At 35.1% G+C, this 14643-nt stretch overlaps 1 protein-coding gene across 2 annotated transcripts in view; it reads left to right on the top strand.

Annotated features, from left to right (window-relative positions):
* Positions 1 to 10520, top strand: part of LOC112048395 (uncharacterized) — a 40081-nt gene extending 29561 nt beyond the window's left edge. Inside the window, exons 2-3 of one of the 2 annotated variants that reach the window (XM_024085909.2) lie at positions 2456 to 2589; positions 6489 to 10520. In XM_024085909.2, coding sequence (XP_023941677.1) covers positions 2456 to 2589; positions 6489 to 6492 — 138 coding nt within the window. In that variant the 3' untranslated portion in view covers positions 6493 to 10520. Of the gene's footprint in view, positions 1 to 2455; positions 2594 to 6488 lie in introns of those variants that run through there. The other variant, XM_024085910.2, reaches the window with a different exon arrangement.
* Positions 10521 to 14643: the final 4123 nt, after the last annotated feature.

Below are 14643 nucleotides of genomic sequence, written 5' to 3' on the forward strand. Positions count from 1 at the left end.
ATCAAGGTAACTTGATGACAGCATCCTCTGTGGACCCTCCATCCTTAAGAGAACTACAAATACGTATTGTAGGTAGAATATATTGTACAACGTCGTGCATGTACCTATATTAATTATTAAAAGTTAAGGATTTATTTTATAAGTTAATTTAAAAACCATGTTTTTTTCTAACGTCAAACTAATTGTTAACTAATATTTTTGTCAAACACTCCGTTTGTAATGGATTTGATAAAGTGACGTCATGAAACAGTTGAAAAATAGACCATCATAGCCGACAGGCGTTCTGGATCGTATTGTCAAAAACATATATAAAAACTAAAATTTTCATGTCGTAATAAAATATGAAAAAAAAAATTCAATTTGGTAGAATGATATTGAACTATTTAAGACCATTTTAAAAAAGTGATAGTTTACACATTTTTTAGCCTATTATGCTTTAACTTTCTGATGGAACTTTTTATTTCTCGATCGTCTCGATGCCTCCCAAGACAGGATGCTAAGCAACTGCTTAAATGGCTTATAGGCTATGATTATCCATATATCCAGGAATGTCTTGTCCATTTTTAATCATAGGCCATGACAGTTAACGTAAACTAATAATGTATCTACTGATATATTATGCACTAAAAATTGTGACGTAACTCTGACCCTTTTAATTTCGGAACCATTTTACAAACTTGATTACAGGATTTTTTATAATGAGAACTTTCACAATTATAGGACTTTACTGAAAATGGCCAGCAAAGTCAACTAAAGTGCCTGAACACTTTTTAGGGTACTTAGGAATCATGTTTAAATAGTCAGTAGATGAGAATAGGCGTCTTGTCTATCGTTTAGATAAATGTCCACATTAATACTACAATGAGGACTTCATTTGGGGTCTCCTGACCGAACATTTTTTTAATTTGGACCATTTTTGGAGAAATTCTCTTTCTGTGATAATCCTTATCAAATTTTGAAGAATACCTATTAATCATATTTTTTGATCGTGACCAAAATGTATTCCTACGATAGGAGTAGGTTAAAAAAATAATATCCAATTTGAAGTATGGTATCCCCATTAAATTTTTTGTATACGTAACTGCTAACCACAATAATTCAGAACCGGAAATTAAGCAAGTAAACCGGAAAAACGTCTTACATCCACGTACGCGGTCTATAAGGAAGCAACACAGATTATAATATTGCATCCCACTGCAATCGATTACCGTGCGGATTGTGTAACACGTTGCGAGTGGGGTACCTCTCGAGGCGATGCCGCGGTTGAGTGCCAATTTGAGTAATTTACCAACCGCTTAACATGGCGACAGTGCGTGTAACCTACATTTACCTCGAGCTCAGCAGCTTTGGGGTTGTACCGCCGGCTCCACATATTGGCTCCAACGTTGGCCCCAATATGTGGATCTAGAAAATAGCACGTTGATTTCAATCGGACATTAAAGCTCGTACGCTGTACCATGGTGACAATTGCTTTTTGACGTTCATAATACGTACTATTATCGTAAATCGTGGCAAATTTCGAAGAGTGAAACGAACTGTCAACCGCACCATCCTACAGTGCACGAGCTGTAGTGCTACAGTTGGCACCAAACGTTACCACTAATGTCCGTTGGAACCGGCGATAGGTGAGACTTAAGTTCTATTCCCGTGCATCGGACTGTTGTTGTATCCATTTTATTATAAGTATATTCTCCCTCATAAAAAGCCCGGGAGAAAAGGGCGATGGAGCGAGCTATGCCCAAGCATTTCACTGAGTGATCGAATCAGAAATGTGGAGATCCGCAGAAGAACCAAAGTCACTGATATAGCTCAGCGAGTCGCGAAGCTAAGGTGGCGATGGGCAGGCCACATAGCTCAAATAGCCCATGGACGTTCCAAGGTGCTGGAATGGTGATCCCGCACCGGAAAGCGCAGTTTTGGTCGACCCCCCACTAGGTTGACTAAGGACATCAAGCGGGTTGCGGGGAGCCGCTGGATGCTCGCGGCTCGAGACCGTTTTGTTTGGAAGTCCATGCAAGAGGCCTATGTCCAGCAGTGGACGTCCATCGGCTGTTAATGATGATGATGATACTCTTAGTTTGCATAAAAAAGGGAATGATCGTTTCGCATCGTTTATTGATAGTTGTATACGTAAGAGCCGTGTAATACTAGTATACTATTAGATATGGTCCGAAGAGCGTAGGTTCAAATCCGGTACGGGGCGTGCAGCTCCAACTTTTTAGTTGTGCATTAAAAAAAAATAAAAATGACGTGTTTCAAACGGTGAAGGACAACATCGTAACGAAACTTGCATACCTGCCTGATAATTTTCTTAATTTTCTAGGTGTGTGAAGTCTGCCAATCCGCATTGTGCCAGCGTGGTATTGGCCTAACTCTTCTCATTCTGAGAGGATACTCGTGATCGACAGTTTGCCGAATATGGGTTATAATAACATGTAAATGTTATTATTTCCAGGTGGAGACAGGTCGAGAAGAATTGAAGAAAGAGCGAGAGATCATGCAACTGGTGGCCGGACTGCAGCTCAACTCTGACGAGGTTGAGCGTCGCGAGGTTCCGCCACATATGATCCGAGCCAGACATGGCCCGAGGTGAGAATGTGATCTTTCTATAATCTAGCACTGTTAAAGGAGTAAGATAGAGAGAGCTCATGCAACTGGTGGCCGGACTGCAAGTCAACTTTGACGAGGTTGAGAGTCGCGAGGTTCCACATATTTTGTACAAGTACCAAGATATCTGTGATCATTACTTTTGGAGCTCCAAAAAATAAAATAATTTTCTAAATCGGTTTAGTAGATCCAGAGATTATCCCTACAATACCATAAACTTTATTTCTTTACAATTATAGTATGGATTATAACATCTTGTATCTTAAAAAATTAAATATCACGTGTCTTATGAAGGAAAAACATTGTGGGTTAACCTGCATACAAGAGAATTTTCTTAATTCTCTGCGTGTGTGAATTCTGCCAATCCGCATTGGGCCAGCGTGGTGGACTATTGGCCTAACCCCTTTCATTCTGAAAGGAGACACGAGCTCAGCAGTGAGCCGAATATGGGTGAGCATGATGATGATGATATCATATTGTTCTAAAAACCACTTAAACACTATATAAATACTATCCGAGCTTACCTCTACATATTTCTAAAATAATTTGTATTGTTCTACTATTGCTATATTTTACTTATCACGCTTTTACTAGAACATTATGTACGTCAATGGTCGTCATACAATTATTACAACAGCAGTTCTATTGAATTTCAAGGTATCTCTTACTCAACTTAATTTCTCGCTTGGCTGAACTCTTGAAGTCTTAGATGACTTTAAGATCCTCTTTCTCAACCCATAATGTATTCAAAGACGATTTGATTGGACACTTTAGTTGATAATCTAAATTCTAAACTAATATTATAATGAGGTTAGATTTTTATTTCTTTGCTACGAAGACCGACCGACGACCGAATTAAAAAAATTTTTCACCAATTGAAAGCTACATTATTAGCGAGTAATATTACGTATTTATGGCAACTACGCGGGCGAAACCGTGGACGGTCTACTAGTATTGATTATAGAGAACAAAGGCCGTCTCGCTACTTTATTGTAACACATTAAATATTTCCCTTTCTCCTTACCTATCGAGGCCAAGATCTGTGCTAGAAATGGGCTCGACATTTTAACGAAGGGGTAAATATTTAATATAAGTATCAATATTTTGAGTTAAAAAAATTTCTAAAGACATTCTTGGTCTATAATTCACCAGTTCGTATTCTGTAGTCTGAGGTCTCTGATATGAGTTGATATTTTTAGCATTTAAATATCGTATATAACACAGAATTCAAATTTGTTGTACCTATAAGTAGAAGGACATAAATATAAGTAGGTACTGTCTATACGAGTAAGTCTGTCTGTTTACCCAACAAAGTAAGAGGTCTGCATAGAGGTCGTAATTAAAACAATTGTATGATTGTGGGTAAGTAATATATACTCAAACAATTATATATATTGTAAAATTTGCGCGCCATTTACAATACACTATGACTTTATATTTGTATGACCATCTTGTATATTTAAGTGTATTAAGGCAAATGAAGTTCATTTCATTTCATTATAATTAATACAAATCGGCGTATTACAAAAATCGTTAGACGATTGCAAAGGATTGGAATAATTGAAATCTAAAGCAGATTTCGTAATATCCATACGTACTATTTTAGAAACATCGCTAACAGTTTCTGCTTAAATTAATATATTTTTGTATCTAGTCCAATTTAGAAATAATTTGTAATTATTTTCGAATGTACTAGAATTTTCATATTGATACGTTTTATTTGATTATTCTACAAGAAAATGGTATGTATGTAAGAAACGTATCCAATGACTATTAATACATACACATACCCTACCGTAACCGTATATAAATTTAAAATATGTATATGTAATACATACAATCGCTGGAAAAATAAAATAATATAATTTTTCCGGTTACCGTACGACTAGCTTCAGCCGATATCATACCCTATCTTAGAAACATTAAATTTAAATAGTCATGCTCATATTTTAGTCAAGATTATAATTCACGTGAGAATTGTAATTGATATAGCCAAAAAGACCTTCGGCGAGTTAATAGTATCCCAACTTTTGGCAATAATTACGCAACTCTCAACTTAATGGGATCGTTATGTATTATTAATATTACATTACAAAATTAGGTGATAAATACTGTAATCACATTTATTGACTGAATCGTTTTTTTTGCAGTCCCAAAACACAATACAGTATTAAGGCATTGATTAAATATAGACGCATTACGCAACCTATTGTAATTCGCATCAACAGCTGTTTCAAACAAATGAAACTAAAGTCATACAAATAGGGATACTGGTTAAGTTATTACTGAGCGTCCCGGCGCAGTCCAATATAACGAATGTATCATCATCATTAACAGCCGATGGACGTCCATCAACCCGCTTAATGTCCTTGGTCCATCTAATGGGGGGTCAACCAACACTGTGCTTTCCGGTGCGGGGTCGCCTTTCCAGTACCTTAGGACCCCAACGTCCATCGGCTCTTCGAACTAACGAATGTTAAGGGTTATATGTATACCCGCTGTTTAGAAGTCGAAATAAATTGACGGCCTTCGTGGCGCAGTGGAATTACAAGACGGAGGTCCTGGGTTCGATCCCCGTCTGGGCTGATTGAGGTTTTCTTAATTTGTCCAGGTCTGGCTGATGGGAGGCTTCGGCCGTGGTTAGTTACCACAAAGACGTACCGCCAAGCGATTTAGCGTTCCGGTACGATGTCGTGTAGAAACCGAAAGGAGTGTGGATTTTCATCCTCCTCCTAACAAGTTAGCCCGCTTCCATCTTAGACTGCATCATCACTTACCATCAGGGTAAGTGATGTAGTCAAGGGCTAACTTGTACAGAATAAAAAAAAAATTTAACAAGTGCATTTTTCAAATTAAATCTTTTGTATCACGCCTTTCTGCAAAGCAAAGTCATTCAAAATTAAATCGTAACAATGAACATAAACATAGGTATTTCCTAGATACCCAATGCATGTTTCATGAGAACATCATATTAATTTATTTTAAGCAAGATCGTGACGTATCTTAAGTTAAGCGGATTCCTACAATGCAATTGTATGGAAATAAAGCCTGTATCGGTTGACTAGATGCTTACATTTGAGCGTTACTTAATATACTCGTAGTTACCTCGCTATTGCAATACGGGTAGCGTGTGACAACATAACTCGTTTTGACTTTCTTTTAGGGACCACTTTTATATTTTAAGTTACTGTAATAAAAGCCGTAACAACGAAGAGACGGGTATAATTTCTAAAAGACAATGCGAAGTTAAAAACAAAAGTACATCGTAGAAACCTTCTAAGATTGCGTCGCTCTTTTTCCGTATATTATTAATACGGAATAATAAATTATATAAATAACCTACTTATCATATTTTATTACTATGTGTCTGAATTAAATTAACGATTTGATAAGAACTTAAATTTTACCAATATAAACTGTTTTTAAAACAATTTTTATTGCATTAATTCTGTGTATATGGCATATCTAGCTCGGTTAATAAATAACCATTCGAATGTGCTGAATGTGCATTACATGTTTATTAGCCTATTTTAACTGGGCCTTTAGGACCAGGCTTCCCTTCTCTTAGGAGAGGGGGTATGAAATTTAGATTCACTTTAGACTTAGGGTGATAACGAATACTATCGGATGTTAATGATGATATCTGGAACCTCTCCGTTTCGTAGACAGGGGCGGGGTGGTAACACCACTAACTTTCTGATTTCGAGCTATTTTACTGAAACTTTCGTGGAAAAAGGTCAAATATTTCATAGTCCGACCCTAATATGAAATATTGAGCTTTCATTCAAAAACCAGAAGCTCCTGTTCATATACCACATGGTTGTGTGTTGATTCATTGATTATAAAATAATTAAAGTACATTGTTTTTTTTTTAATTTCAGATAACATTAGGCCACAAGCAGTGCCAACAACCACGGACACGAGATACGACCAACGAGCGCTGCTCAAAAAGGATTATTCAAATCGATTGTGGAGAATTTCAATGAAATGAACGCTTTAAAATAACGATACGACACCGATGCGATTTGTAATGTCATTGTTCGAAGACTATATATTATCCTTATAAAGTAGTTACAATCGAATCGGCATCGAATTCTACATGTTATAATCGTTATATAGAAAGCGTTTTATTAGTTGCAGGCTTCGCACGTCAACAGAATACCGATTGTTGAATTGAATCGACGTGAATATGTATACGTATATTCATTTGCATCGATATGTCACGACCGTACTTTATAGATTAAAATAGAACAATCGAATGCTAACGACCGTTTCTATGTTAGGGCTTTATTTTCGATTATATTATTGGTATAATCAACGGAGATATAAAACAATATGCCTTACTTTATTGGGAAACATGGTAGTTGATATGGAACATTTTACATAAACTATTTATAATACACATCCTAAGCTTCATTTAAAGAGAGTTGTCACGTGTGCAGATGAAACCGGTCGTAGTAAGCTTTTTGGAAGTCACTTTAGCTTTTGCGTTTAATTGGTATTGTCAAATGTAAAATTGTGCATGTCATAAATTTGCTAATCCTAATTATTACAGAATATAGTGTAAATATACTATGACTATAATCCCTTTTTATGAAAAAGCAACAAATTTATTTAAAACAAAAATAGGATTCAGGATATAAAAAAATATTTTAGGCCTCAGGGTATCCAGCATGTTTATTGTATGTACCTTATTTTCTTGCTTTTCAGTCTTAACTTTTCTGTATGGTTCTATTTTATAAACAATCTTTTCTACAATTTAATTGTTTGGATCTAATTCTTACTTCGTAAGTCTCATAAGAAATTATTAGACATAGACACCATTTATCTACCTACACGATCGATTACTTACATCGTTGCAATGCGAAGCGATAAAATCGTGAGTTGTTTGTTTCCGTATTATACGTTGAATGGTGAAATATTAGTCATTAAATATTATTACACTTAGGGAACATAATAAAACAAGAATACACTTCGTTAAATTGTCTATTACTGTTTAACATATGGTAGAATCTTGCTTTGTAGTTGATACTTTCGTATGAGTAATGTAGGAATCAATTCTAAAATCTAAAAACCTGCCTATGTCCAGATCTATGTCATTATCAAAAGTAAAAGATTATCGGTCCATGCTTCTACTATAGCTAAGTACTGTCTTGGAAGGTTTTAAAGATCCAGACCCTCAATTCTCCTAGTATAAATGAGTGTTTGGATCGTTGTTATCCTCTATGACTGGTTTGTTTCGATTAAATTTATTTAATATTATTCAATTTTGAATTGCAACATATATCTTTGAGTTTTAATGTTGTTTATTACGCAATTAGTGATGAAAAAGCAATTAATGTAACGGACTTCCAACAATTCGTTTTAATGGATTGAGATTGGTGTTAATAGCCCTAATTGCGGAAAATGTATTTAATAAAATAATCGACATTTTAATTATATAATAATTGATTAAATCATCCGTAGTTGTATTCGGCAATTTCTGAAAAATACATATTTTAAGAAAGAATAATCTAATATTTTACGTACTAGTTCTTGAAAACAACTGTCCAATTGTGGCACATTATATTATAAATTACCGTCTGCACAGAGCACGATTTTCTTCTAGAACTAAAGCCTGTAATACACCACATTCTACGAAGGCTGAAAATTTTGAAGCCCATGCTGGACTTAATGAGTATGCTCCTACTCTTTAGTTGTAGCTCCTTAGTTAGCCTCAGGGGCGTAGTTACCGCCTTATCAGCAGTATCAATGATATGGGGCCCGCGAACTACAGGGGCCCCTAACGTATGAAAGCAATACTTAGGAAAATGTAATCCATAATCTCATTTAATCTGGGGCTTCCCGGAAAAAATCTCATAATAAAACTGCCTTGAGTTTCACTTCAAAAACAACTAAATTCAAAAAAAGCAATATTTTTCCCAGGTTAAGCGTGCAGCTAAAAAACCGAAACATTCTATATAGGTTAATTCACTGTCATATTTATTTTAAGCAAGCATTTTTTGCTTCTTTTATGAGATTTTTTACCCCCAAATAATCTTGATCCTGGGCAATCCAAGGCACGCTACGCCTCTGGTTAGCCTTATTATTATTACCAATTATGGAGTTTGAACCGTAGTGGCTTTGGAAGATAGCAAGTTTGATACCTAATGTCTAGCTATCTCACGCACTTTGTCCATTCATCAAAATTCACTTTTTTCTAGAGACTAATTCAGTTGTTTTAAGAAGACATTTCTTATTCATATCCGTCGTACCCTTCGCGAGTAGTTACGAAATATGCTTAATATCTTTCTTAGGATGTTACGTAGTAGTTTTTATGTACATAGGCCAAAGATGACTCTGCAGTTTATTTGGAATTTGTCAGCTTATAGAGTTATGATTTGTGCTTATTTTATTCTTTCAACCGTATTCAGAAACAATGGAATTCGTCAGTGCAACAAAATTAGACGACTTATACGTTACGTACGACCTTCGTTATTTTATAAAAGCTGAACGTTTGTTAGCTCATACTTCTAGAACCATAGGCAATAATAGAGTTTGGATCTTGGTGACTTTGGAAGGTAGTACCTAAGTTTTAAAGGGACCAGACCCTCCACCATTTATTTATTTATACACCACAACATAAAACAAAAAAAGAACAAACAATACAAGTATAAAGTATGTTTTTTCTACATTTTCTTTGGTACAATACAAAAAAGTTGTAACCGCCACTTAGCTTCGAGGCAATCTTCAAGAAAGATCCATAAAATTTAATCTTTAACGAGTTTTTCTAAAAAAAATAAGCTTCTACGGTTGAGGATCGGGGTTCTTGAAAACGCTACCACGCTCTGAACTCTAAAGTTCTCTATAAGTATATGTGTATAACGTACCCTATATTATGTCTATGTTTAACGTATTTACTGTGGTAGAAGCATGTACTGACAAACTTTCAGCTTTTACAAAATCACGAAGATGTGGCTAAGTCAGCCTCTCAACATGGCTATTGTGTGAGATTTAACTGTGTTTATGAGTACGGGCGATAGTCTTTAGTCACTTTATAACAGAAATGTACCTACACAAGACATAATAGTACAGAAGTTAACCTCAATGTATAGTGTTTAATGTGTAATGCCGTATTTTGTACATTGCGAAGTTGTACAAACATTGTAGACATAAGTACGTATAAGGAAGAGACATGTTAATTATAAGAAAATAGATTTTAGTGTGGACCTTGGATCATATTTTTGTCAAAACAGAAAAAGTAATTTTAAAAGATGATAAATATAATGCCAAATACGAGTAACGCGTTATGTAGGTATGAAGTTACCAGAAAAATCAAATAATTATTTAGTATCACAGGAATACAGATTCTTGATAATTCCTGTGTGTGAGACGTCTTGCTTAATCTATTTAAAAAATAAACTATTAAATTCTGCCTTTAACAGAAAGTAAATTAATGTGTCTCTAACTTAAAATAGGTATAATATTTTTATGTAAAATATGTAATGTTATGTGGCGTTTAGTTTTTAAACTTGCATTTGTTATGTCTATTGCAAAAACTTTGTACTCTTTTTATTTTATTAATTATATCATTTAAGATGAATTTAAAAGAAAATGTAATTAAATATTATTATTAATCGTATATATAACTATAGTATTGAAGAGGCGTGTAAATATATGAAAGATCACATATAGAAGTTTCATGAATAATTTAGGCTATGAGTGCCATTAATATTATGTTGTTATACTCTTTATTATCATCGAATTAATGAAATATATCTAGTAATTATATTAAGAAATGTAATAGGAGTTGTTTGTATAAAGGTTTATAATTTGTAACTCGTAAGTTTATTTCAAAGATTAAACAACGATTGTATCGCATTCATTCCATTATTTTTGTACGATATTTTTAAAATATAGTCTGTAATTGCTAATTAGTGAGTTTTATTCTAAACAAGCATATACGGTGAACTTCGTAATATTCATCTATATCTTTACTATTATTTTAAAGAGGTAAAGTTTGTAGTGTTTTATGGGGTAATCTCTGTATTATCTGTAATTCTACTGAACCGATTTTGAAAATTCTTTTACCCCTAGAAAGCCTCGTTATTTGTGAATGTCGTGGGCTATATTTTATCCCCGTATTCTCATGGCAACGCTACTCTCTAGTCTACGCGGGTGAAATAGCGGGGCGTTGGTTAGTAAATTATAAAGAGGAAAGTTTTCGTCGTTTGTTTGTTTGTATTGAATAGGCTAAAACTGCTGGACCGATTTGAAAAATTCTTGCACCAATGGAAAGCTACATTTTCAGGAAATAACATAGGCTATATTTTACTACTGTGTTCCCACGATAATAGGAGAGTGGGATTTTTTGGGTTTCCCTAAATTTTAGAAAAAACACATTTTATGGGACTGGGTATGTTAGGTGAAGATACATTCTCAGATGGCGCAATACCTACTCTGCAAGAGCTGTGGTTTATTCAATTATCCTTTTTCTTTGTACCGAAATGGTTTTCCCAATCCGTGGCACGACATAATGGAACGTGGCCGAAGTCATACAAAACTTATTCATAAATTATGAATAAATGGAAATCAAACCCTGAACCTTCCAGTTATAAAGCACAAACGCCAAAAATAGCTTCTTTAGTGAAGTTTGAATCAGTTCAGCTAATTTCAGGACAAGGTTACTAAAATCATATACCTAGCCTCTTTAATCTATATCAGTCCTAATCGTGTTATAAAGAGATAAAGTTTTGAGGCTATAGTCAGAGTAAAGATATATGCTATAGTTATTATCTAGATCTACTGAATCGATTTTGATGATGATGAATTCATTTATCAATAGAAAGTTACGTTATTTGTGAATGTCGCCTTATTTTATCCCGTTAATTCAGTCAAATTGTTCACTTTTAGTACTCACTTAGCTATTTCATACTTGTAGCGCCATCTAGGTCGGTTTGCAGTTATTTATTCATAAAAGCGGTCGGTTTCATTCTCTCTGCTTTTCGCACGAAAGCCTTATTCACAATAAATAATCGCTAATAATATGAAATAGATGGCGCTGATGTAAAATGAATTTCTTAGTGTCTGTGATGAGTACAGAGTAGCTAAGTAATTTAATATGCCTAAACCTACTGGAATACGAGTAGTTTTATGAAATAAGAATATTTTTTATTCGGTCAGTAAATATTAAAAATAAGCTAAGCTACATAAAAGCTAAGCTATAAAACTAACTGTGGTTTGTGTTGCACTATGGTTAGGCTTAATTTCAATGTGTTGTTTGTTGAATAATAAATAAATAAATAAGAAAAAAATCACAGACATTAATAAATAAAGCGCACTGACCAACTGAAGGTTTCCCACTCAGCTTATAGCTACAGCTAGAGTCCATTTCATGAAAGAAGTCCCGCGGCTAAAACCTGAACTAAAATTGACAGCGCCCTACACAAATGACAATAAGATCGCCATTACCAAATGATAATGAGCGCCATTAAGACATTAGCGCTGTTTCTGGGGGACTTCTTTCATGAAAAGGACTTTAGCTGCAGCGCTGGTTTTCAGTGGGAGCCCTTAGGGTAACATCACGGGCGCAAACAACAGTACAAGTACGAACAGATAGTTTTCTATGCTAATATTTACGAATAGGTTGTATGGAGACCAATATTTGCTTGTCTCGCAAAGTAGGTACTTACCTACAAGTTGAAACGGAGGAAAATACGAGTATACATATCAATCTTTGGTTTCTCATTTACATTTGCACTAAAATAGCTAGAACTATAGAAACAGTGAGATACGTGATAGCCCAGTGGATATGACATCTGCCTTCGTTTCGGAGGGCGCAGGTTCAAATCCGATCCGGGGCATGCATCGTGAGAAAACCTGCATACTTGAGAATTTTCATAATTATCTACGTGTGTACAGTCTGTCAATCCACATTTGGCCAGTGTGTTGGACTAAGGCCTAACCACTCTCATTCTGAGAGGAGACTCGTGCTCAACAGTGAGCTGAATGTGGGTTATTAATGATGATGATGATAGACAAATTAATAAATTAATTCAAGTATCCAGCTCCTATGGTAACTACATAGCAAATATTTATTTAATCAATTCACGCAACCACGACCACAGAATACATACAGGGTGTCCCGTAAATACTACGACATTAATAATTTCGGATAACATGCATTGCGTTATTTTAGTAGGCCTTGATGTCAGCTACCACCTTGTAAAGTATGTCGTAATATTTACGGGACACTCTGTATGTACAAGAACACGCCAATATAGGCTCTGCTATTGCTGCATGTTTATTTTCTGCATTTGACACAAGTCATGAGACAACAATGTCTAATCACATTCGGCTGCTGTGATTATTGGGCTCACCGACTTGTGAGGAGAAACTTGTGTGAGACCACGTTGGGTGGGCTGTGAAGGTGTTAAATAATCAAAATTTTCCTTATATATTCACTCTATATATTTATGAAAACCGCATGAAAATCCGTATTGTAGTTTCAAGATCTCCTGCAGCCGAGACCTTTGTTTTATAACATGTATAGATTAACATGAATACACAGGGTCGTAGCTACTACCATCAATGATACGGGGCCCTCGGACTATAGGGGCCCCTTACCCCCTTGTGAAAGCAAACATTTGTAAAAGTAATCTACAAAGTTAATCTGGTGGGTTTTTCGGGAGATTTTTCGGAATTTACCGCTCGTCGAATTTAAACCCCCCTCCCCCCCCACAACTAATTTAACATACAGGGCCCTCTATGGCACGCTACGTACGCCACTGCGTGAATATATGAGATCATGAGCCTATGTTCTCGTCAACATGTTATTACATGGTAAGCTTCGTCTAGCTCACTAGTAGCTGTACACCTGAAAGGTATAATTTAGGCCTTATTATACCGTCCGTTTGGCGTTTCTACATCATTAATCTTTACGGTAAGTAGGATATAGACCGACGTGGTCGGCCATTTGTTTAATCGATCGCCATTGAAGCGCCAAGTATTCGTACAGATGTATAATTAATAACGGGCCGGGTGGGACGCTCTGATAGCGCGGAGATCTTGTAACGAAATTGGTTGGCTACAAATATACCATTTAATATTAGCCAACTTTAAAATGAAGGACCTGTATTTGACCCGTATTAGTTCGAGTATGTTTAAGTTTGTACGTCCGCGATTTTTATGAAAACTACTTATCAGATTTGGATTGAGTTTTTGTTGTTGAAATGCATGTTTTACAGGGAAGGTTTCTTACTTTAGAAATAAAACCGGGATTGGCACTATAAAATTGCATCCCTTTACACAGTAGGTAAGCTAGAAAGAGTAGGTAAGCACTGGAGAAAGATTGTTGAAAATTTTAACCCTATACTTGTGATAATAGGGATGAAAATTTGCTGAAAATCCTCCAAAAATATCCACGAAAACGACATGTATATTATAATAATGAGCATCTGCTAGTTATTATAATATACATGGCGAATGGCGATATTTCAATAATTATTATATGTTAAAAAATCTAACCAGCTAGGTAGAAAAAATTGTTGATAACATCTCGTGTTATTATAAAAAAAATAGAAGCAATTAACGCTAATGAGCAATACTGCTCTTAGCACTATACGTTATTCATTACATTATTAAATGTTAATTCATCTTTCCAAAAGTGCACACTTTCACAACCTTGGCACTTGCCAGGGAGTGGCTAGAAATACAAAATGTAAACTTTCACGTAGATATTTTATAGTGCCTTTAATATTTATGTACGTAGTGGCGATGCGCTTTGATTAGTACCTATATGTTTAACCCAAATAGTAACCCAAATAGTTTTTAGTAAATTCATAATTAATATAATAGAGGAAAAATCAGTGAAAATTAAAAAATAAGTAAATAAGTACACACACATTTTATTTGGTTAGATAAAATAGTGAAATAAAAAGAAAAATCACGTAGGCAATATTTGTTATTTATGGTTTACAGTAAAGTAGGATTAATATTAATTTCAGTAATGGTAAACGGTAAGACACCGTTGCTCTGGCGCGTGCGATCGCTTGCCGT

The sequence above is a fragment of the Bicyclus anynana genome, chromosome 8 (genome assembly GCF_947172395.1).
Source record: "Bicyclus anynana chromosome 8, ilBicAnyn1.1, whole genome shotgun sequence".
In the NCBI taxonomy this organism is placed as follows: domain Eukaryota; kingdom Metazoa; phylum Arthropoda; class Insecta; order Lepidoptera; family Nymphalidae; genus Bicyclus; species Bicyclus anynana.